This window comes from Monodelphis domestica, chromosome 2, assembly GCF_027887165.1.
Source record: "Monodelphis domestica isolate mMonDom1 chromosome 2, mMonDom1.pri, whole genome shotgun sequence".
Classification (NCBI taxonomy): domain Eukaryota; kingdom Metazoa; phylum Chordata; class Mammalia; order Didelphimorphia; family Didelphidae; genus Monodelphis; species Monodelphis domestica.
Genome location: NC_077228.1, coordinates 274,082,904 through 274,106,751, shown reverse-complemented (window position 1 = coordinate 274,106,751; position 23,848 = coordinate 274,082,904). Strand labels below are relative to the sequence as shown.

Here is a 23,848-nt window from a genome sequence, read left to right as displayed (position 1 = left end):
AACCAAACGATACTAAAATCATGGATCCCAGGAGGCCAGGGGAAAAGCTACAGTGATCACTCCACAAAAGGGAGTGTATTTGTTCCCATCCCCTTCTGCCATAATGTGCTGATAAAAAAAATGTTGCCTTTATTTGCCCAGAGGCTCAATACTCTTCTGAAAAATCGGGTTTCAATGTCTCATTTACCCACCACCACTACCATCCCCAAACAGCCTTAATGCTTCATCTTTCTGGCTCTTGCATCAACTGTGGTTTTCTCTGAAACTTTCAATTCTGCTGCAAACATCATCTTGGCTGGGTGACCTGTGGTCCACACAATAGTATCATTTTTTTGTTTGCAAAATACAAATGAAAAGAGCCATCAAGTCAACAGGTCTGCACACCAGGTGGGCACTGTTCCCTCCCCAAGAAAATAAGAGTCTTGGTGTCCTCTATTTTGATCTTGGCATCAAATTACAGATTCCATTTTATTGGGTGCTAATAAATAACTGTCGCAGGGATATCTCCTGAGGTGGCGCCATCTTGTCCTGCAAGCATTCACTCAACCCAGGATGAGCTAAACTTGTTATTGTAGTTTCATGACACTCCTTCTCCTGGAATCCTTCCGTGCAACAGGACTGAAGTTTGAAACCTCTTTGTAGATGTGACCTGGGAAAAGGAGATAAGCCATCTGAAATGGGCATTAAGAGGAGAAAGGCCATCAAGCCATGAATGGGAACCGGGAGGCTGTGCCCAAAGGGGCAAATGGGTAAGTAAGGAAGGGATGGAAAGTCTGCCAGTAAAACAAGGCAGTGAGTTAGGTACCCAAAAGGACAGATTATGGAGGCAAGACTAGGAAGTAGAAGGAGAAAGGGCAAGAAAGAGATCAGTGATGGGGTGTGGGAACCCATGGGTTATTTTTTTAAAAAATCCTTACCTTCTGTCTTAGAATTGATACTAAGTATTGGTTTCAAGGCAGAAGAGCGATAAGGGCTAGGGAATTCGAGTTAAGTGATTTGCTCAGGTTTGCACAGCTAGGAAGTGTCTGGGGACAGATTTGAACAAAGGACCTCCTATCTCTGGCTCTCAATCCACTGAGCTATCCAACTAGCCCAAACCCGTAAGTTATTGAAGGAAGCTGATTTCAGAGACAGAAGGAAGGGGGCCAGTGTCAATTATCACCTGGCTTCTTTTCCCTCCCCTCTCCCCTACCCTTAGCTTTTGCTCTTACTCTTCCATTCATCCACTTTGAGCTTCTCATGTTCCATGGAATCATCAAAAGGCTGTTGGGCTACTGTTTCCTCTTCTGGGTCTCGGAACTGGTCAAAGAAGGGATGGGCAAGAGCCTGCGTGGCAGTCAAGCGTATGTCCACATCCAGCTCAAGCATCTTCTCTAATAGGTCTATTGCTGCAGAAAAGCAGAACCTGTGAGACCCACCAGCCTATGCTCCCCTAAGTCTCCACCCCATAGCCTCCCCAGGGTTCCAGAGTGAAAGGAGCTGCCTGTGTCTTGGGGTCAAGTGCCAGAGAGGGCTTGAGGGTCAATAGCAAGTCTCACCCTGGGGGCTGGCACGAGGGAAAAGTTGTGAGAAATCCTTCTTGGGACTCTGAGGCAGGGACTGGATATAGGATTTGGCCTGAAAGAGAGCAAAACAGAGAGCTTAGAACTTATAATCATAGGTCTAGAGTTGGAAGGGGCCTTAGAGTCAAGGTTTCAGAGATAAGGGAACAGACCCAGACTGAATCTGGAGTGATTTGCCCGGGGCCACAAAGCTAGTAATTTAATTATTTGAGATAGGATATGAATTACATATATCTGAATCCAAGTCTAGCATTCAATGCATGATGCCCAGCTTTCTGTCCTGAATTATTAAACTTCAAATTCTCTAAGGCTCACGTTGACCTTAATATCAATTAATGATCTCCCTTTCTTCATTTTCCAAATATTAAAATACATGGCACAGAGGTGAGAATAAACCAGGATCATCACAAGTGATTGATGTAGACAAACTTGGAGGTGGGCAGTAGCGAGAAGGTCCAAGCAGACCCAGTTACCGGCAATCATCTTCTTTTGGCATTTTTTTAAACCTCACATTCTTCTGTTTTAGGATTAAGGCTAGGTAATGGGGGTAAATGACTCGCCCAGGGTCAGTGTCAGGCCAGATCTGAACCAGGTCCTCCTGACTCCAGTCCTGGCTGTTCATCCACTGAGTCACCTAGCTGGCCCCTTCTTTTGCTTTTATAACCAGAGAGCTCAAAACAAAGGCAGCAGATTTTGGAGAGATACTTATTCACCATGCCACCCGGTTTTCTATTTGACTACTTCCCAAATCAAGCCCCAGCTTATCCCTTACTGCTTTGTCCTGTAGCTTCTGTACAAAATCAGCTCCAGGAACCCCAGTCACTTTCAGGATCTGGGTCAGTTGGTCCAAGTCTGTCCAGTTGAGTTAAGGTTCATATTTTGTCCTAAGTAATTTAGAGAAGAAATATCTGGTCCCTTCCCAGCCCTCCCACCCATTTACAGGAGGACTTAGATTCCAGTCAGGAAAGTAGCCTATACAAGAAAAGGATACAGTCTTTCCCTTTGAACAGAGTTTTCCCAGTCAACATCTCCGCCATGATGCAGCCAACAGACCAGATGTCCACTGTGGATAGGACATGGAAAAGGGATTGAGCAAGAGGGAGCAATGGAGGAAAATCAGAGAATACAATTGGGTCTGGCCATGAAAATGCTAATAGAAAAATCAACAGAAACTCGCTGTGGGGTTCTGGGAAGGCAGAAATGTCATTGCTTTCAAGGAATTTAAGAGTCCAACTGGTCAAATAAAACAGAAATAAAAGGATGAGCATGAATGTTATATGACTCATACAGGACTCTTTTTTTTCTTCCCCCCCTTACCTTCTGTTTTAGAATCAATACTAAGTATCTGTTCCAAGAAAAAAGGGAAATAAGGACTAGGTTAAGTGACTTGCCCAGTCATACAACTACAAAGTACCTGAGGTCACATTTGAACCCAAGTCCTCCGAACTCCAGGCCTCGATCTCTCTCCACTGAACTACCTGTAGCTTCCCCCATATAGGGCTCTTAAGGCTGCAAAACACATTGCTCACTCTACCTCTAGGGAATTAGCGCAGGTATTATTCCTAATTTTCAGATGAGGAAACTGAGTCTCCAAGATAAGTTATTTCCTCTCGGTCACACAACTAGTAAAAAAAAATAACTGCGTTCAGAAAAAAATTCAGATCTCCTCATTATAAATCCATCCTTCTTTGCCACACTTTGCTGTTTTCCAAGAACAAGCCTTTATACAAGCAGGTTTTTCTAAATTGTTGTTTTGGTCTTAATTTATAAAAAGTCTTTATTAAAAGGGAAGGCTCCCTATAGAATAGGAAGGGGGGAGTGTAAGGGAGTATTAGTAAATGAATGTAATTGGAGGACTGTAAGGGGGAGTACAATACTTCTCCCAATGCCTTCTTTTATGGAGGGCAGAAACTTAACTTTGGGGCTTACTTTGCATCTGCTGTTCTTCTGTTTGGTTTGAAACTATTCCCCACTTCCTACCTTATTTTGTGGTTTATCTCTCCCCGTTAGATTATAAGCTCCTTGAGGGTAGGAACTATCTTTCTTTTTATTAATTCATTACAATAAAGTGTGCAGTTTATTAATTGTATCCCTAGCACTTAGCATGGTACCTGGCACAGAGTGGTTTAATAATATTGAATAAATATTTCTTGGATTGGATATTTATAGCACTTAAAACATCCAACAAAAACCTATAACTTGCATGGGCAGATGAGGACTAACCTCTTCAAAATAGTTACCCTGGGAGGCTACACACTCATTCCAGTGAAGTCACTACAGCTCAAAGTCCTCTGGGAACCTCCCATGATGTGCTCTCATTTATAGGATCATAATATGGAGCTGGGAAGGGACCTTCCCAGAGATGGTCTAAGTCTGACCTGTCCCATTTGGATGAATAATGAAATAGAGGTCTCAAGAGAAGACACGACTTATCCAAGATGGCAGATGTATGGAGCCACAGAGCCAGGATTTGTCTCAAAATCCTGTGCCATCCCCATTAGGCCAGGTCATGGAGCCAACAAACCACCTTATTTTAGGATGGAAACTAGAAAAATCAACTTGATTGTCTCTTTTATTTACTAGACTTGGAGTGCTGGATCTGGGGTTAAAGACATTGTTGTTCAATTGTTTCAGTTATGTCTGATTTTCTGTGATCCCTTTTTTGGGGTGTTTTCTTGGCAAAGATCCTAGAGTGGTTTGCCATTTCCTTCTCTAGCTTGCTTTACAGATAGGAAATTGAGGACAACAGGGTGAAGTGACTTGCCCAGGCTTATACAGCTAGTTAAGTATTTGAGGTCAAATTTGAACTCAGGAGCATGTCTTTCTAAATCCAGTCTTGGCTCATTTTCCACTGTGCCACCTAGAACCTGTCAGTTCTAGATTCTTCAAGAAGGCTTTATGGATCCCCTTTAAATCTCATGCCTTCTCTTTGTTAATTGTTTCTTATTTGTCCTGCATATTTTTTTAAATCACCTTTTGTCTTAGAATCAATACTGTGTATTGGTTCTAAGGCAGAAGAGAGGTAAGGGCTGGGCAATGGGGGTCAAGTGACTTGCCCAGGGTCCCACAGCTAGGAAGTGCCTGAGGCCACCCACAACAACTTTTTGAGGTAGATGCAGTTATTATTCCCATTTTACAGTTGAGGAAAATGTGACTGAAGTTAAATAACTCATCAAAGGTCATGCAGTTCCTAAGTATCTATGGCTGGATTTGAACCTGGGTCCTCCCATCTCCATGCCTGGCACTCTATCCACTGTGCTACTTACATCAATAAGCATTTATTATGCACTTTCTACATGCTATATACTGCACTAAATGTTGGGGTTACAAAAAGAGGCAAAGTGACTCACTACCCTTGAGGTATTCACAATCAAATGGGGGAAAACAAGATGCAAACAGCTATGTTCAAACAAAAGATACACAGGATGGGGGGCAGCTGGGTGGCTCAGTGGATAGAGAGCCAGGCCCAGAGATGGGAGGTCCTGGGTTCAAATGTGATTCTTAGAATGAATTTTAAAGCAGAAGATAAGGATTAAAATAAACAAATAAATAAATAACTTTCTTGACTGATAGTAGCAGCAATTGTAACAATAGTAATAATTACAGTAATAATAATAATAGTAGTAATAATAGTCATAGTAACATAATAGCAATAATAATAGCAGTAGAAACAATAGAAATGACAATAATAGTTGTAGTAGGAATAGGAATAATAATCATAGTAGAAATAGTAATAATAATAGTAACAGTAATAATAGTAATACTAACCTCAGCAACAATAGTAATAGCAATAATAGCAGTAGCAATAAATAATAGTAGTAGTAGTAATAATAATAACAATGATAGTTAGAGCTACACGAAGGCTCTATCAAGCTCAAACGCTACCCAGAGTGAAAGGAGTCTGGTTCCGGCCACCCTGGCTCCCCTCCAGCCCTCTCTCCATCCATCTGTACCCCCCTACTTCGGGGGGCAGCGCTGGGACTGACCAGTCTGATTATAGTGCATCCAGCTGAGAATGACTTCTGGAGCCCGGTACCAACGAGTCACCACGTAGCCCGTCATCTCAGCATCCGTGTGCCTGGCCAGCCCGAAATCTAGGATCTAGAGTTCAATGGCAAAGGAAGAAGAACTGCCACTGAGGAGAGCCATGGCAAACCCAACCTAGACAGAGGCTCTCCCCTACTTTAGTTCTCTTGCACCTCCCACTCAGGTGGCACCATCACTTCTGGTCCAATTGAGTAGCTGTCCCCACATTTAATACACCCTCCCCTTTTAAAAAAATCCTTACTTTCTATCTTAGTCACAACTCTAAGACAGGAGGGCAAGGACTAGGTGATGGGGATGAAGTGACTTGCCCAAGGTCCATAGTTAGGGAGTATCTGAAGCCAGATTTGGACCAAGGTCCTCCTGACTCCAGACCTGGTGCTCTATACCACCTAGCTACTCCTTTATTTTTTATATATATTTTAATAAACCTTACTTTGTGTCTTAATAACAACTCTAAAACAGGGGGAGGAATTGACAAAATAAAATTTAAAAATAAATAAATAAAAATAAAAATAAAACAGGGGGAGCAAAGGTTAGGCAGAGTTCAGTGACTCATCCAGGGTCATACAGCTAGGAAGTGTCTGAAGTCAAATTTGAACCCAGGACCTCCCATCTCTAGGCCTGGCTCTCTAATCACTGAACCATCCAGCTGCCCTTCTGTCCAGGCCCTTCTAAACTCACCTTTAATTCACAGTCTTCATTCACAGCCAAGTTTCCTGGTTTCAAATCCTACATTGGATGAAAATAGGTCAAACCCTGAGACTGAGTTCACTTTTAAAAAATAAAAATAAAAAAAATTATTGGTATAGTTTGTTTTTCTATCGCCATTATGTCCCAGTTTCTCCTCCCTCTTTTTCCCACCTAGAGAGACAAGCCTTATAACAAAAAAAGGAGAGGAAAAACAGTCAACAAAACTAATGCATCAACCAAATCTGACATTACAGGGAAGGGAAGTCAAGTAGTATAGTAGAGCCTGGGGTCAGGGAGACTCATCTTCCTGAGGTCAAATCCAGCCTCAGACATTTCCTAGCTGGGTGACTCTAAGTCACTTCACCCTGTTTGCCTCAGTGTCCTCATTTGTCAAATGAGCTGGAGAAGGAAATGGAAAACTACTAGTTGTGTGTCCCTGGGCAAGTCACTTCATCCTATTTGCCTCAGTTTTCCCATCTATAAAATGAGCTGGAGAAGGAAATGGCAAATCACTAGCTGTGTGACCTGGGGCAAGTCACTTAACCCTGTTTGCCTCAGTTTCTTCACCTGTAAAATGAGCTGGAGAATATAATGGCAAACCACTCCAACATCTGGGTTCAGGAAGGGTCAGATACCACCTATATCCCCTACCTGTGTCAGGGAAGGACAAAAGGGCATTCTTACATCTTCTTACAAGTCAAGACTTCATTGGTTTGAACATACCCGGTTGCCAATCCTAGGGCTTCCATCTCTCCCCTTAGACAATTTTCCATCTCTTGGTTCCTCATAAGCTACAGATATATTGGGGTGGGGATGGGGGAGAACCTCAGAAGACACAGTACAACTGTTCCTGGGTGTGAATCTCCTCTACCAAATCCCTAACCACTGAAATCATTCTGCTGAAATAATGAAAAACCTTCCTTCTTGTAGGGCTGGTTAAGATCGTTCTACAAGCAGCCTGGAAATGGCTAGAGCTCTCAGTACTCCCACTGCCTCTTAGATTTCATGCCAAGACACCTGAGCAGTGTCCAAAGAAGACTTTTTACCTCATTATTGTTGTTGTTCAGTTGTTTCAGTTGAATCTGACTCTTCATGACCCTGTTGGGGTTTTCTTTGCAAAGATCCTGGGGCAATTTGCCATTTTACAGATGAGGAAACTGAGGCAAAGGAAGTTAAGTGACCTACCCAGGGTCACACAGCTAGTAAGAGTCTGAAGCCAGATCTTTACTCAGGAAGATCAGTCTGCCTGACTGCAAGCTGGGTAGTCTATCCAGTGTACCACCCAGCTCACCTTGCTAACCGCTTCTTTAACTCAAGGGAATATTTTCCCCCTTCATTTCACATTCTTACCCACTGAATATTGGAGTGAATCAGATGATACACAGAGATTCAGGGCATTTGTAAACAGTGAGGATAAAAAAGTGGAAATGAAGTTTTTACTAAGCTAAGGAAAACGTTAGGCTCCAATCCTGGCTTGAACACCTATCAGCTGTGACTGGGAATAAGTTACTGAGCTTTTGCTTCCTTGTTTTTAATTTTTTTTAACCATTACCTTCTGTTTTATAATCAATACTGGGTATTGGTTCCAAGGCAGAAGAGCAGTAAGGGTGAGGAAATGGGGGTTACGTGACTTGCCCAGGGTCACCCAGCTAGGAAGTGTCTGAGGCCAGATTTGAACCCAGGACCTCCTGTCTCTAGGCCTGGCTCTCAATCCACTGAGCCACCCAGCTACCCCCTCTATGGTACCTTTTTTAGCCTTTAAAAAGTCTATTTTTTTTCTGAGACTTTCCAAAGCATAGTACCTGTTTGTTTTAATAACAACATGCTCTTGGGTATAGGTCAGTGACTGATGCCATAAATCAGATACAATAATAATAACTAGCATTTACAGAGCTCTTAACGTTTGCAAAGTGCTCTGCAAATGTTACCTCATTTGACCTTTATGACTCTATGAGGGCACTGCTATCATTATCCCAACTTTATAAATAAGGATATTGAGGCTGAAAGCAACTAAGTGCCTCCCACGGAACTGTACAGCTAATAAGTATAATCATATTATTAATTCATAATAGAGCAACTAAATAAACAAGTTGTTTAATTATTTATATTTATTAAAATTTTAATTAAATCAAATGTTTATTTTTAAATTAAATGAGTTAATAATAAATTTATTGGTAAGGCATAATAATAAAAAAAAAATGAAGCAAGAGTCAAACAAGGTCTTTTGTTTTAGACCCTCACCTTCTGTCTTAGAAGCAATACTAAGTACCAGTTCCAAGACGGAAGGGAGGTAAGGGCTAAGCAATGAGGGTAAGGTGACTTGCCCAGGGCCACACGCCTAGAAGTATATGAGGTCAGAATTTAGTCCAGATCCTCCTGATTCCAGGCCTGCCATTCTATCCCCTGAACCACCTTGCTTGCTGTCCCTTAAATTTAGGCTCTCTCATGGGTAAGTTTTTGTCTTATGTTGTTGCCCAGAATTAGGGTTATTGACTTACTTTCCAGTCAATTCCCAAGTATGGAAGCTGTGAGCTAGCCATCCACCTCATCCCCATCCTACTAGAAGCCAGACTCTGTTCTGGGATCCGGGGTTCTAATAGTTTTTTAGTTGTCTGGCCCAGAACCAGGTCATCACTTCCAGGCCATCTCTAAACCAAGCCTTTGCCTTGGTATTTCCCTCTTTTTATTCTGTTTTCTCCCATTAGAATGTAGGCTCTTTGAGGACAGAGGCTGTTGTACTCATAGTTGTACCCCCAGACTTAAAATATTGCCCAGCATATTACAAACACTTCATAAATGCTTTTTAAAATTCATTTCTAATTTCAAGTTCCTTACACTAGCGACTATATGATCTAGATGCCTTGGTACCAGGGTTATCAAACTGTAGAATCATAACCCAGGGAAGGAGAGAAGGAAGGAAAGACTTATTAAGCACCTACTCTGTGCCAGGCACTGTGCTCAGACCGTTACAAATTATATTTCACCTGATCTTCACAACAACTTGGAAAGTAGGTGCTATTATTATCCTCTTTTGATACTCGAGGAAACTGAGGCAAATAAGGTTAGGTATCTTGCCCAGGGTCACACAGCTAGTATCTAAGGTCAAATTTGACCATAGGTCTTCCTGACCTGGAATCAGCTCTACCCACTGCACCACACAGCTGAAGAAATCTAGTCCAATGCCCTTATTTGTCCAGTAATATGTAGCTAGAAATATCAGAGGTGGGATTTGAATTCAGGCCCTTAGGCTCCAGAATCAATGTTCTTTCCAGGATACGATGGTTCCAAACCCAGGAGGCTTCAGTCATAGTCACAGTAATTCTGGTTCCTTTCTGTTTCTGTTATGAGGTCTTGGACAAACCCACATTCCCAGCCTTTCTGGAGATCTTTCTCTTCTTTCTCACTTCCTTCATGGGCTGGCTCCAGCTTCTCATTACCTGATGTCTTAAGAATATCAGAAATGGCAAAGAGACCTCGGGGGGTAGGAAAGAAAACACCAGTGGTGGCACTCACCCTGTGGACGACCCCAGCAGAATGGATATACTAGAAGGAGAAAAAGAGACGAATGACTTAATGTGCTGTATCTTGTCCACCTAATGGTCCTGCATGGGTCATTGGACCAAAGGCACTCTGCCAAAATGGGAAGGTTTGACCCTTTTTATTTTATGGCACCACAGCTGGGTGGGAGGGAATGACACCAACCTGGGATCACCTCTCGGCAGCTCACATAGCCCACTGTGCATTGCAACCTCCCCCCTGCCCATGGGCTGCCAGAAAACATCTTGGCCCCTAAACCTCCTCTACCTCCTTCTAAGTCGGCCCTCATTCACCTTGAGCCCTTTCAGCATTTGATAGACAAGGTACTGGATCTTATCCTCACTGAATTCCATGCCCATGATCTTTTGGAGATCTGTCTGCATGAATGGCATCACCAGATAGCTGAAAAACAAAGGCTTCAGAATGAATCCAACTGTAGCACCAGCCTCTGCCTACAAGGGACACAGAATGGGGCTTTAGGGCAATCATCAATGCATGTAAATGAGAACCCCATCATCTTTCCTTTGAAATGACCAGAGACACAACATCAGGACCCCTGCCTCTCAGCCTAACTGCTATAGCCCCACCAGAGATCAGCAGAGCTCAGTGTTAACTGATAGATTTTCTTTTAAGCCTTTACCTTGAGTCATAATCAACACTGTGTATTGGTTCCAAAGCAGAAGGAGCAGTAAGGGCTAGATAATGAGGGCTAAGTGACTTGCCCAGGGTCACACAGCTAGGAAATGTCTCATCTCTAGGCTTGGCTCTTAATCCATGGATCCACTTAGCTGCTCTCAACAGGTTTTTGAATGGGACAAAATCAAATAGGGACTGGATTTTTCCATGTTTCTCCCCACCTCTCCTTGCCCCATTGCCATGTGTTCCAAGAAAAACACTAAGAAAATGCCCCTCTTTCCATCCCTCCCAGAGGTGGGAGACTAGGGAAGTGGTATACAGGCTGCCAGACACCAGTGCCATATTAATTGGCTTTTGCCAAACTGTTTTCCTTCTCTTTCTTATTAAAATCTTTTTTTTTTTTTAAACAAGGGATGCTTTCTAAGAAGGGAAGAGGGATATTTTTGGAAATCAAGAACAGCTTCTGAAAGGACTGAGCAAGGTAAAAAAGCAGAAAGTGGGCAAGACTTACCCAGAACAGAAATACTATCCCAGCAAGCAACCTGATCACCAGCCTGCTAGGTCAGATTCCTTTTGAATTTAAAGCAATCAGAGATGAGCTACTGCCCCACAGTGGTGGAAGAAGTTGGCCTTTGCCCATCAGAGGACCTGGGTTCAAATCTCAAATCTGCTGCTTTACTTCCTGGGGGGACCTTGGGCCAGTCAATTCCCTTCTGGGGGCTTACGAATTCACAGCTAGGCCAGTGGCATCCAATCCCATTCCTGGTTGCCACTTGGTATGAAAAGAGAAGCTTAGGAATGTCATGGTTAGAAACGTGGATCTCTATTTTAAACTTCCTGCCCTGCTACTCTAAGGTTAGGTCTATGTGTGGGGCTCAGCCTAGCCTAAGCCCCAGCTAGAAGGCTCTAAATGGCTGGAAAGATTTTCAAGTTCCAGAACTAGACCATGTACACACACACTCTCTCTCTCTCTCTCTCTCTCTCTCTCTCTCTCTCTCTCTCTCTCTCTCTCTCTCTCTCTCTCTCTCTCTCTCTCTCTCTCTCTCTCTCTCTTTTAACCCTTACCTTCTGTCTTAGAATCCATCCTAAGAATCCAGGGCCAGGCAATTGGGGTTAAGTGACTTGCCCCGGGCCACATAGCTAGAAAGTGATCCCTTGTCTTCACCCCATCTCTGAACCTGGCTCTCAATCCTCTGAGCCACCTAGTTGCCCAAGTTGGTTGTCCTTTATAGCCCATTATGTTAGCCTGTTTCCTTTGGCAAACCCCATGCTAATTATGTGTCCACATTTTTCTGACTAAACACCTTAAGAAGCTGAGCTGCTGGTTTCATGGGTGCTGAGCCTGTTCATCACTCAAAACATAGGAGGAACTTGAAGAAGATTGACTTTTTTTTCCTTTTAAAAATATTTTATTAAAAATGTTTTTCCCATGGTTACATAAACGACTCTTATTGTTTCCCTCCCCTTTTCCTTTCCCTGTCCCAGAGTTGACAAGCAACTCCACTGGGTTCTACATATATTATCACTTAAATCCTATTTCCATATTATTCACTTTTGCAATTGAAACTTTTTAAAGTCTCTCCATCCAATGGAAACTCTGTGGAAAGGCCTGGTGCCCAGCACTGCCCCCAGCATTGGGGAAGACAGAGGGATCAGGCTTCTGCAACTGAGATTTTGAGCTTCTGCCAATGATCTTGTTTTATTACTGTTTTCCTTATCTTTCCACATACTGAACCAAACTATGTGTCAGGTACAACTGCAATGGTTTCCTTCTCTTTTTGTCCAAAATGTGGCCACACCCTCTTCCTCCCCTCTTCCCCCCTACAGAGCCACCAACGGAAGGTCTGGTCTTAAAGAGAGGAAACAGTACACAGGTGCTGGGTTGGGGCGGTGGCAGGGTGGTAAGGAGGCAAGAAGTGGTCAAGCCATTTTTTACTTTTTTACTAGGAACTGAGAAAGAAGTAGGGTAGGTAAGAGTGCTGAAAAGAGCAAATACAACAGCTTCTTTCTCAGGGCTGTTGCAGGAAATAGTAAGTAAGCTCTGTGGGCAAGCTGGCAGTATGGCTCTGTGGACTGTTGCCAATGAGCTCCCAAGTGTCTGGAAAATGCAGGGTGTGGGCACAGTTACAAAGGGACCACATCTGAACCAAGAACCTGTTAATAGAGAGTCTGCCTTTCCACAGTTTCCAATGGAGGGGGAAGCTTTAAAAATTCTGGCGTATCCAAGTTCCCAAGGCTTTAAAAAAAAATAAGTCCTTACCTTCTGTTTTAGCATCAATACTAAGTATCAGTTTCAAGGCAGAAGAGCATTAAGGGTTGGGCAACAGGAGTTATAAATGATTTGCCCAGGGTTACACAGCTAGGAAGGCCACATTTGAACCCAGGACTTCCCATCTCAATCCACTGAATCACCTAGTTATCTTCAGGTCCTCTAAGTTTTAAGATGGGACCTGCCTAAGCACCAAAGAAGTCAACAAGCCAGTAGCTCAAGGTGTTTTTGTGTTCAGGCAGAGGAATGTGGAAACAGTTAGCACAGGCGTTGCCAAAAGAGGCAGTGACAAGAGCCCTGTCTGAAGGGCAGCCCCTTGGGGGTGGGCCAACATGTAGAAGGTAGAAGGAAGAGTGGAGTCAGAGAAGGACAGAGAAAGAGCAGCCTGAGTATGCTTGTAGAGAATCAGGCCAGAGAGTGTCAAAGCAACCAGGGGGGAGAGAATTTCCCTGAACTGGTGAAAAATCTTGACAGCAGCATTAAGAAAGGTTTCATGGTTTGCAAAGCACTTTGCACATCTCATTTGATCCTCACAACAAACCCTGTAGGATAATTGCTATTATTATCTCCATTTTATAGGGAAAAAAATTGAGGCAGACAGGTTACGTGATTTGCCCAGAGTTACAGTTAGCAAGTGCCTGAGGAAGAATGAGATCAAGTGTTCCTGACTCTAAGTGTGTTATATAGTCTGTTTATAGAGCTACAACAAATATGTCAATATGTCCTTCAATCCCTTGCCCAGACCATCTCAGTACTGCTGGCTCCTTCCTTTCCTCCAAGACACTCTTTTTACTTTCTTCATCCTGAGTTGGCACATTCCTCCATCAGATTCCACTGGGCTAAGCTGCTAGAATGTTTTGCTCCTTGTATGCCTGAGATAATTACTAGCTGTGTGACCCTGGGAAAGTCACTTAGCCCTGTTGGCCTCAGTTTACTCATCTGTAAAATGAACTGGAGAAGGAAATAGCAAAACCACTCCAGTATCTCTGCCAAGAAAAACCCAAATGGAGTCACATTATATAGTTTCAGCCTTTACGCCATCCCCAGTTGCTTATGGATAACAGTATAAAATGCTACAGATAGGTTACAGGGAATGGAGATTGAGAAAAAACCACCCAATTGTGTCAAAAGTGAAAGCCCTTGCTTTGTGTCCAAGTTTGTGACCCTGTGGACCATTGCTATCTATGGGGATTTCTTGGCAAGGATACTGGAATTATTTGCCATTTCCTTCTCCAGTGGATCCTTCTGTCAGGAAATCAGAGGTTGAATGATTTGCCCAAGGTCACACAGCTAGGCAAAATCTGATTTTGAACTCAAGTATTTCTGACTCAAGGTCCAGTGAGCCACCTGGCTGTCCCGTAGGTTAAGTGACTTGCCCAAGGTCATACAGATAGGAAATGTCTGAGGCTGAATTTGATCTCAGGTATTTCTGACTCAAGGTCCAGTGCTCTAACTGCTGAGCCACCTAGTTGTCCCCTAGGTTAAGTTATTTGCCCAAGGTCATACAGCTAGGAAATGTCTGAGGCTGAATTTGATCTTAGGTATTTCTGACTCAAGGTCCAGTGCTCTAACTGCTGAGCCACAGCCTACACAGCAATGGTGGAGTAAAATGGGGAAGGAAGGCAGAGTTAAGGAGGGAGGCTGGTGAGAAAATGGAAGTAACAAATGGAGATTACTCAGATGAGAAGTTTAGTGGTGAAAAGAAAACCTTGCCTTTGTCTTGCCTATCCAGATTCTACTCATCTTTCAAACCTCAGCTCAAATTCCTTGTCCGTGAAGCCTTCGTATGCCTAGGTCTCTAGTTCTCTCTGAATGCCTCTAATACTTCTTACAAGTACCACTCATTTGGCGATTAATCATATACTGACTGCCTTGTGACATTTCTTGTCCTCAACTGCTATATATTTCATACTGCTACTAGGCTTCACATGTTTCTGGAAAGAGGGAATGAGGGAGCAAAAGAGAAAAGAGGAAGAGAGGAAGGAAGAAAAGAAGAGAAGGAAGGAGGGAGGAAAGGAGAGAGGAAGAATCCAAAAACTACTGGTGGAAGAATCAGGACATGGTGGTTCCTGTCTTGGCTTGGCTTCCATACTACCTGTGAAAGAAGTCTTTTCCCTACTATCCCTTGTGCTTTTCCTCTGAGACTAATTCCAGTTTATTCTATATTTGCTTTGGACATGGTCATTTTTAAAAATCCATACCTTCTGTCTTAGAATACTTAGAATCAATTCTACTGGTTTTAAGGCAGAAGAGTGGTAAGGGCTAAGCGATGGGGGTTGAGTCTCTGAAAGTATCTGAAGTCTGGAAATGTCTGAAGCTAAATCTGAACCCAGGACCTCCCATCTCCAGGTCTGGTTCTCTATCCACTGGGCCACCTAACAGCTCTGTACACAGTCATTTGCATATTATCTCTCTTGTTAGACTGGGAGCTTTTTGAGGACAGGAATTGTTTTAGACTTCCTTTACATCTCCAGAACATAGCACAGTGTTTGGAACTCTGTATAATTATAAAATACATATATTACACACACATATATGTATATATAAACAAATGATATACAATAAAATTAAGAAATAATAAGAAATTCCTGTGGACATGTTGCCTTCCCACCTGTGGGTCTCAGTCTTCCTATCTGGAAAGTAAGGGGGTTGGACTTAATGGTCTCTAAGGCCCCTTCCAGTTCTCACACACTATAATCTAGTCTATGGTCTACCTCCTTACTGATGTTTGCCACTTCAGCAATTTGGTGAAGCAACCACATGATACACAGATAGACATCTGAGCTAACATCAAAAATGCTAGAGAAAACGATAAAAAACCACATGCATCCCAGTAAGTATTTTGAGTCATTTGTGTGGTCGGATTACTACATTAAGCAATTGCACCCTGATGACAGCCCAGGTAGGCACAGCTACAAACTCTGTCCTTTAATCCTTACCCTGCTGGCTCCTTCCTATCCTGAAAGACACTCTCTTTACTTTCCTCATCCACTGGGTTCCACAGGCCTGATCTGCTAGAATATTTGCTCCTTGTATGCCTCAGACATTTACTAGCTATATGATCCTGGACAAGTCACTTAACCCTGTTAGCCTCAGTTTCCTCATCTGTAAAAAAATGAGCTGGAGAAGGACACACAAATCCCTCTAGTATCTTTGCCAAAAAGATGCCAAATGGGATCACGAAGAGTCGGATACAATTGAAAATGATTGAATAGCAACAAAAACACACTATCATTTTCTAAACTGAGCCTCAGCTTCTTGGAGCTCTAAAATGGTAATAGTAATAATAATAGCAGCAAGCACTTACTTCCAAGGATGATTACAAACACTTTACAAACCTCATGGCGTGCTATATAAGTGGTAGTTATTATTCACATGAGACAGGAGGAAGAATTTCCCAATAGTGAGTTAGGAGAAATTGCAATGGATTGTCAAGGGAGATACAATAGTGGATTATTAGCAACTTGAGGGAAGGATTTAAAAAACATTTTTTTTTTAACTTTTATATCCCCAGTGCCAATGTCTGGCATCTGGTAAGAACTTAATAAATACTTATTGAATGAATTTAAAAGGAGACTGGGGAGAGTCCTGCTTTAAGGGAAGGAAAGAGACTAATCGATGCCTTAACATTTTTTTCAGTGTCACAGTGCTATGAAACAGGTCTAGGTGATAACATTAAAATCAATTTCTATTTTATTCTATAAGTCTCAAGAATATTCATTCTTTCATTCATTTGTCCAATATTTATTGGGCACCTTCCCTAGGCAAGGTCCTATATAAAATACAATAGGAGGCATGGCTTTTGCCTTCACACAGTTATAATCTAACATGTACACGATAAATCATAATACAAGAGAGAATATGAAAATCTTCTAAGATAGCTAGAAAGAGCTATCTATGGGGCAGGTATATGTCTCATTGGCTAGAGAGCCAGGCCTAGATATGGGAGGTCCTGGGTTCAGATCTAGCCTCAGACACTTCCTAGTTGTATGACCCTGGCTAATCACTTAACCTCAATTGCCTAGCCCTTTCTGCTTTTCTGCCTTGGAACCAATACTTGGTATCAATTCTAAGATAGAAGGTAAGGGTTTAAAAAAAAAGAAAGAAAGTACTATTTATGTTCATTCAGAGGATGGAGAGAGGGAGAGAAGTAACAGGAAAGATTTTTCCACTAAAAAACTGAAACTAAAAAACAGTAAAACACTCCATATACTCCTGCAAAGAAGTAAATTTAATTTTGATGTCAAGAAAAATTTCCTAACAATTAGAACTACCCAAGAGTGCAATGCTCTGCTTTGTTTCCCCCTCAATGGAGGCCTTCACTTGAAGACCAAATGATGGATAATTACAATTTACAGATATTTTTAAACCTTTACCTTCTGTCTTAGAATCACTTCTGTATATTGATTCCAGGGCAGAAGAGCAGGAAGGGCTAGGCACTGGGGGTTAAGTGACTTGTCTAGGGTCACACAAATTGGATGTATTTGAGGCCAGATTTGAACCCAGGACCTCTTATCTCTAAGACTGGCTTTCAATCCACTGAGCCACCCAGCTGCTCCCAGTTTACAAGTTTTTTTGAGCAGGCTGAGATTGGATGAGAAGCTGTCCAGTGTCCTTTCCAACTCAGAGTATCTAATATATAGTATATTCCTATGTTCTACCTTATTTATGTGCATTTTCTTATCTTCCTCTGAGACTGTAGGCTCCATGGGGGTAGGAATCATGTCTTATTCATCATTGTATCCCCTATAATATTTGATACAACTCCTTGCCTATACTAGGTATCCAATAAGTATTTCTTGAGTGAATGAAAGAATGAATGAAGATTCATCTGTGCTCTATCTCATCATCTCCTTCTAGACTGTAAGCCCACTGAAGACAGGGACTGCCCCATATTTCTATCTTCCCCAGTGCCCAGGAGAGTAACCTCTGTGCAGTGTACTATGCCAGGCAGTGGGAGGTTCCTATAGAACAAGTCCAGAGAGGCTAAATGGGCAGCAGCAAGGCACATGCCAAGGACAGGATGCTCCCCCAAGCCCAGGATCATTATTTCAGCTGAATGGGAAATGATATTGATAAATACCACAGACTCACAAATCATGGAAGTTGTGCAGAGATGTAGCAGAAGTGAAAACATCCAACAGTCCAATAACCTGGAGAAGGAATCAATAGATCAGAGGGGGACTTTACCTGGCTTGGCTTCTGGTCATCTGCTGGGCAGTTACATTCAGGGTCTGCCCCAAGTACAGGTCACCTCAAATCACCTCCCCCCAACTTCCTTACAATGGATCCTGGGGTTAAATCAGAGTTATGAAGGGTTGTTTTGTTTTCTTAAGCCCTTACTTTTTGACTTAGAATCCAAACTGTGCGTTGTTTCCAAGACAAAAGAGCAGGAAGGGCTAGGCAATGGGGGTTGATGATTTGCCCAGACTTACCCAGCTAGGAAATGTCTGAGACCAGACTTAAACCCAGGACCCATCTCTGGACTTGGCTCTCAATCCACTAAGCCACTTAGCTGCCCCCAAGTTATGAAGTTATGAGGCTTTATTCCTATTGCCCATCCTCCCAGATGATCGAGGGCCATGCCAAGTAGAAGAAAAGAATGCTATAGTCACAGTCCAGTTTCCCTTGCCCATCACCACATATGGAAGGAACATGAGTCTGGGAGGCAGGATACAGGTTCTAATCTTGACTTGGCCAGTGACTTGTTGGGAGCAAATCACTTTAGCTCTAGGGGCTTTAGTTATGTCTTCTACAAAATAAAAGGACTGGAAAAGTGATCTCTGAGGTTCCACACTTAGGTCCATGGCTCTTGATTTTAGGCATTTGAACCACTGCTTCCTGATCTCCCACCCTTCCAAGTTCCCCATTGAGCCTTTCTGCATACATACATTCTCATGCTGCATATGTTTCAATAGCATCAACTCTCGATAGGCCCTCTTGGCGAAGATCTCTGACTGGAAAGGTCGGCTCAGTTTCTTGATTGCCACCTTCTCTCCTGATTTCTTATCGATGGCTGAACTGTAGGAACCACAGGAGACAGGGCCGGTTGGGAGGTGGCAGTTCAGGTAGCCCTTACTATTTGCAACAGATACTCCACATACTCGCCTTTAATTTCTTTTTAATTTTTTAAACCCCCACCTTCTGTTTTAGAATCAATACTGTATACTGATCAAAATATACAGAGAATTGACTCAAATTATAAAGAATATAAATCATTCTGAACTGGAGGATTTCTATATGAATTGGAAATATCTCCATGAACTGATGTGGAGTGAAAGGAGCAGAACCAAGAGAACATTGTACATAGAAACTGAAACACTGTGGTATACTTGAATGTAATGTACTTTGCTCCTGATAGCAATGCAGTGATCCAGGACAATCCTGGGGGACTTATGAGAAAGAACGCTATTCATACCTAGAGAAAGAACTGTGGGAGTAGAACACAGAAGAAAAACAACTACTTAATCACATGGGTCAATGCGGATATGATTTGGGGTTTTGGCTTTAAAAGAGAACTCTACTACAAATATGAATAATATGGAAATAGATTTTGAACAATGGTATATCTGGAATTGCTTGTCAGCTGAGGGAGGGGGGAGGGAAGAGAAGAGGGAAAGAGCATGAATCTTATAACCACAGAAAAATCTTCTAAATAAATAAATAAAAATAAAAAGAATACAAATCATTCTCCAATTGATAAATGGCCAAAGGATATAAACAAATACAAAAATCAAAACTATCCATAGTCATATGAGAAAATGTCCTAAATCATTATGGATTAGAGAAATTCAAATTAAAACAATTCTGAGGTACACACCTATCAGTTTGGCTAATATGATAGAAAAGGAAAATGATCAATATCAGAAGGGATGTGGGAAAATTGGAAAACGAATTCACTGGTTTTTTTTTAAACCCTTACCTTCTGTCTTAAAAGACAGAAGGGGTAAAGGCTAGTCAATCAGTGTTAAGTGACTTGCCCAGGGAAGTATCTGAAGCCAAATTTGAACCCTGGACCCCCCAACTCTAGATCTGGCTCTCAGACCAATGAGCCACCTAGCTGCTTCCCCCCTCCATACCCCTTTAGTTTTTTTTTTTAATACCCTTACCTTCTGTCTTAGAAACAATATTGATTCTAAGACAGAAGCGCAGCAAAAACTAGGTAAAGAGGTTAAGTGAGTTGCCTAAGGTCATACAGCTAGGAAGTATCCGAGGTCAAATTTGAACCCAGGACCCCCTATTTCTAGGCCTGATTCTCAATTCACTAACCCATATAGTTGCTCCCCCTTTAATTTCTGATTTAATTTCTTTATACACATATACACACACATAAATACCTCTTCAATTTCTGACTCCTTTACACACACACACACACACACACACACACACACACACACACACCTTTAATTTTTGATGACTCTTTTCCAGTTTAGCTCCTCCTAATCCTGTTTTGGGGGGGAGTGGCAAAGCAAATTTGGGGAACCAGCCTCCACCTGCCTGCCTGCCTGTGTTTCCCCTTTGCAAGGTAAATCTAGAAAGACCAGCGTGGGAAGAGCAAACCCTGGCCAAGACAGGCAGGGACTGGAAGAAGAAAAAATCCCAAACAGCTGCCAATGAGAGTCAGGGACAAAGACATCTAGTTGTGCATAGGGTTAGCCTCCATCCACACAGATGAAGAACCACAAGGCAACCTGTGCAGATGTCTTGGGGAAGCAAGCCTCCGTTTCTGTCTGCAAAATAGCTGCTCTATTGACCTCATAGGATTGTTGTGAGGTTCAAAAAAGATAATTGTAGGGGGCAATTAGGTGGCTCAGTGGATTGTGAGCCAGGTCTAGAGATAGGAGGTCCTGGGTTCAAATCTATTTTCAGACACTATCTAGCTGTGTGATTCTGAGCAAGTCACTTAACTCCCCTTACCTTCTTCTGCCTTGGAACAAATACACAGCATTGATTCTAAGAGGTAAGAGGTTTAAGAAAAAAAGTTAACTGTATGTGAAAGAACTCTGTATGCAAGAAGCAGCATAAATAATTGGAAGCAGCTAAATGCGGTGACCCAACATTATATCTGTCATCAGAAGACTTGGGTTTGATTTTCTGCTCTGCTGTGTGGTACATACAAGACTAAGAACACTGGCTTGGAATCAGAGGACTTGGGTTCAAATTCTGCCTTTGACACATATACTATGCCTGAGACCTTGGCCAAGTAATTTAACCTCCTTGGGCCTCAGTTTCCTTATCTATAAACTAAAGGATTTAAACCAGACAGCATCCCAAGGTCCCTTCTAGCTCAGTTTTTCTGATCTATGATATGATATGATCGAGCTCGCCCTACTTTGTACCATGTGACCTCAGAGAAATTACTTCAGCTTTCCTTTGTAGAATGAGGAGACTGTTCTAGGTGATTTCCAAGGTCCCCTGTTCTTGTAGCTCAAATATTGCATCGGTAAATCTATTCTTTCTTACTGTCCTCTTTAACCCCATTGCTGGATTTCCCACCAGCTAGGGATGCTGGGAGTTCCATCAGGGTTACAATGGCCCCATGGCAGATCAAAGACTGGGTTGAGGGAAGATGATGGGGAAGCTCTGTGCCAAAATTGGTCAGGGAGCTCTTGTGCTTGGGGTGCCCCGTAGGCACCTTGTCAGTGACTCTGGAGGAGTCAGGGAGAGGAGGGAGGATGCCTCAAGGGGCATGAAAAGTGTGATCCCTACACCCACTCGGAAAACCTCCGGGGAGACGGGGGAACACATGCCCAAGTGGCTTTGGCCTATACCGCTCAAATCAATCCTCGGGGCCCTCAGCCTTCGTCCCAGGCCGACCTCTATCTAAGGATTTGAGGGGGGTGGGGTGTCCCGGGCTCACCACACAGCGCCATAGGCCCCGTTGCCCACGTGGGTCAGGGTCACATAGGTCTTGGGCAGCTCCCAGGCCGTCTTGTTCACTTCTTGCTTGTAGAAGCCCCTTTTCCGGATGAAGCTCATCACTGGCTCAGTGTCTGGGCCGCCAGACTGTCCGTGCGCCCCGACCAGCGCGCAGTGAATCGCGTGGAAAGCGCGCTTCGCCCTGTGAGCCCCAGGCCCAAGGGGCGCGGCCCTGGGAGGCCACCTTGCTGCTCTGTTTCCCAGTCCGCCCCCGCGCTCACGGGGCCAGGTGTCAGGTTGCAACTGCTCACCTTCCTGGCTCGCCCAGGTGAGGGAGGCAGTGCGGGCCCCGCCCGAGGCCCCAGGCACTGCGGGCGGTGGGGAGGCTCCTCCTCCTCTTCCCTTCTCACCTTAGCTGGCTGGGCCGACTCCTTCCAGCCCTGGGAGGTGAGAGCCTGCCACTGCGCGTGGGGGGAGGGTCGCCTTCTCCTTGGTTCCTTTCCCAAGAAAAACTCTCATTTTACAGGTAATGAAACTGAGGCACAAAGAGGAAAGAAGAAAAGATAGGAGAGGGGAGGGGATGAGAGAGAAGAGAGGAGAGGAGAGAAACTTTCTAGGAAGTACCACAAGCAGCGCTTTTTCTCCCATCCTTTTGCACGATTATCTTCCTGGGACACCGTCTTCAAAGATAGCTGTTAAAGACATGGAGACCTTGTGTGTTAGCAACTGGGTGCCAGGGAAGGGAAGCAACAAAAACTCTTCCAAATCATGGATACACAGTCCTGGGAGGTCAGGGATGACAGATTCCAAAGATAGGGCAGGTGAAGTGGGTGCTTTTTTGTTTTGTTTTGTTTTAAAAATTCTTACCTTCTGATTCCAAGCCTGAAGAAGGACTAGGGTTAAGTGATTTGCCCAGGGTCACAAAGCTAGGAAGTGTCTGAGGCAAGATTTGAACCCAGAACCTCCCAACACCAGGCTTGGAGCTCTATTCTCTGTCCTACCTAACCACTTCTTGGAAGTATGCTTTTGTGGGAGACAAGAGGAAAGGTCAAGGTGGGTAGAGTCTGGAAGCCATAAAAGGAATAGGCAAAGCAAATGGAGTTTAGCCTTTAAAAGAGACAGTGAGACTGAATCTGTATCCCAAAGAGATCATAAAAGAAGGGGAAAAGACCTATTTGTACAAAAATACTTTTTAGCTGGTCTTTTTGTGGTGGCAAAGAATAGAAAACTGAGGGTATGTCCATCAATTGGGGAATGGCTGAACAAAAGTGTGGCATATTTTAGTGATGGAATACTATTATGCTATAATGAATGATGAACAGGATGATTTCAGAAAGCTGAAAGACCTACATGAACTGATGTGAAGTGAAATAAGCAGAACTGGGAGAACACTGTACACAATAACAGCAATATTGGATGATGTTTATCTGTGAAAACATGGCTACTCTCAGCAATGGACCGATCTGGAACAATTCTGAAAGACTCAAGATGAAGACTCTCCACCTCCAGAGAAAGAACTGTTGTCTTTCCCATCAGTGTAGTTATGGTTTTATTCAGACATTTTGCTTATTTGAGTTTGTTCTTACAACAGTGACCAATATGGAAGTGTGTTTTGCATGACAATAAAAATAAAAAAAATTTAAAGACAGTGGGAGGCTGGGGAAGAAGGAAGGAGGAATAGGGTCCCTGTCTTCAAATATTTCAAAAGGCTGTCATTGAAAAGAGGGAGCACAGTCATTCTGTGTGGCTGCAGAGGGCAAAACCCTGAGCAATGAGTGGAAGTCAGAGGCAGATGATTCAATGGAAGGAAGAACTTCCAGACAATTAGAGCCATCCAATGCAATGGAATGGGTTGCTTGAATAAGGAAATGCTTCAGCAAGGTTGAATGACTAGCTCCTCAGGAATGTTTTCCAGAGAATTCCTGGGTTAGGGGGAGAGGTTGGAGTAGATTGTAGGTAGGTGGTCCAATGGCTAGAGCACCTATCTTGGAGTCAAGAAGAAAGACTTGACAAATCAAATGCAAACTTGGCCTCAGAAACATACTAGCTATGATGATCCTGGCAAAGTCACTAAACTATGTTTGCCTCAGTTTTCTCACCCATAAAATAAGCTGGAGAAGGAAATGGCAAACCACTCCACTATCTTAGCCAAGAAAACCCTAAATGGGGTCACTAAGAGTCAGATAAGATGGAAATGACTGAACAACAACACTGGATCATAGATTTAGAGCTGGAAGGGATCATAGAG

The 23,848-nt window shown here is 43.1% G+C and overlaps 1 protein-coding gene across 2 annotated transcripts; it reads right to left on the bottom strand.

The window, feature by feature from the left end:
- Positions 1-435: 435 nt before the first annotated feature.
- On the bottom strand, positions 436-21,916 carry MAPK13 (mitogen-activated protein kinase 13). 2 transcript variants are annotated; one of them, XM_001378710.4, is made up of 12 exons: positions 21,602-21,915; positions 18,633-18,762; positions 17,836-17,894; positions 10,130-10,238; positions 9,813-9,842; positions 6,291-6,338; positions 5,549-5,663; positions 2,554-2,625; positions 2,335-2,414; positions 1,539-1,617; positions 1,212-1,388; positions 436-649 (listed from the first exon to the last, which is right to left on the bottom strand). In XM_001378710.4, the coding sequence occupies exons 1-12, from the start codon at positions 21,718-21,720 to the stop codon at positions 567-569; spliced, it is 1,101 nt and encodes a 366-aa protein (XP_001378747.2). In that variant the 5' UTR covers positions 21,721-21,915; the 3' UTR covers positions 436-566. The 2 variants fall into 2 exon arrangements, with proteins under 2 accessions (XP_001378747.2, XP_007483833.1); XM_007483771.2 differs by lacking the exons at positions 17,836-17,894; positions 18,633-18,762 and having other exon boundaries at positions 21,602-21,916.
- Between the last annotated feature and the right edge of the window lie 1,932 nt (positions 21,917-23,848).

Bases quoted from the DNA above. Each gene is read 5' to 3' on its own strand.
- MAPK13 (XM_001378710.4), bottom strand. From the start codon at position 21,720: ATGAGCTTCATCCGGAAAAGGGGCTTCTACAAGCAAGAAGTGAACAAG. The intron at 18,763-21,601 runs GTGAGCCCGGGA...TGGTTCCTACAG, and splicing joins GGGGCCTATGGCGCTGTGTG to TTCAGCCATCGATAAGAAAT. The intron at 9,843-10,129 runs GTGAATGAGGGC...TTCTCCTTCTAG, and splicing joins AAATGCTGAAAGGGCTCAAG to TATATCCATTCTGCTGGGGT.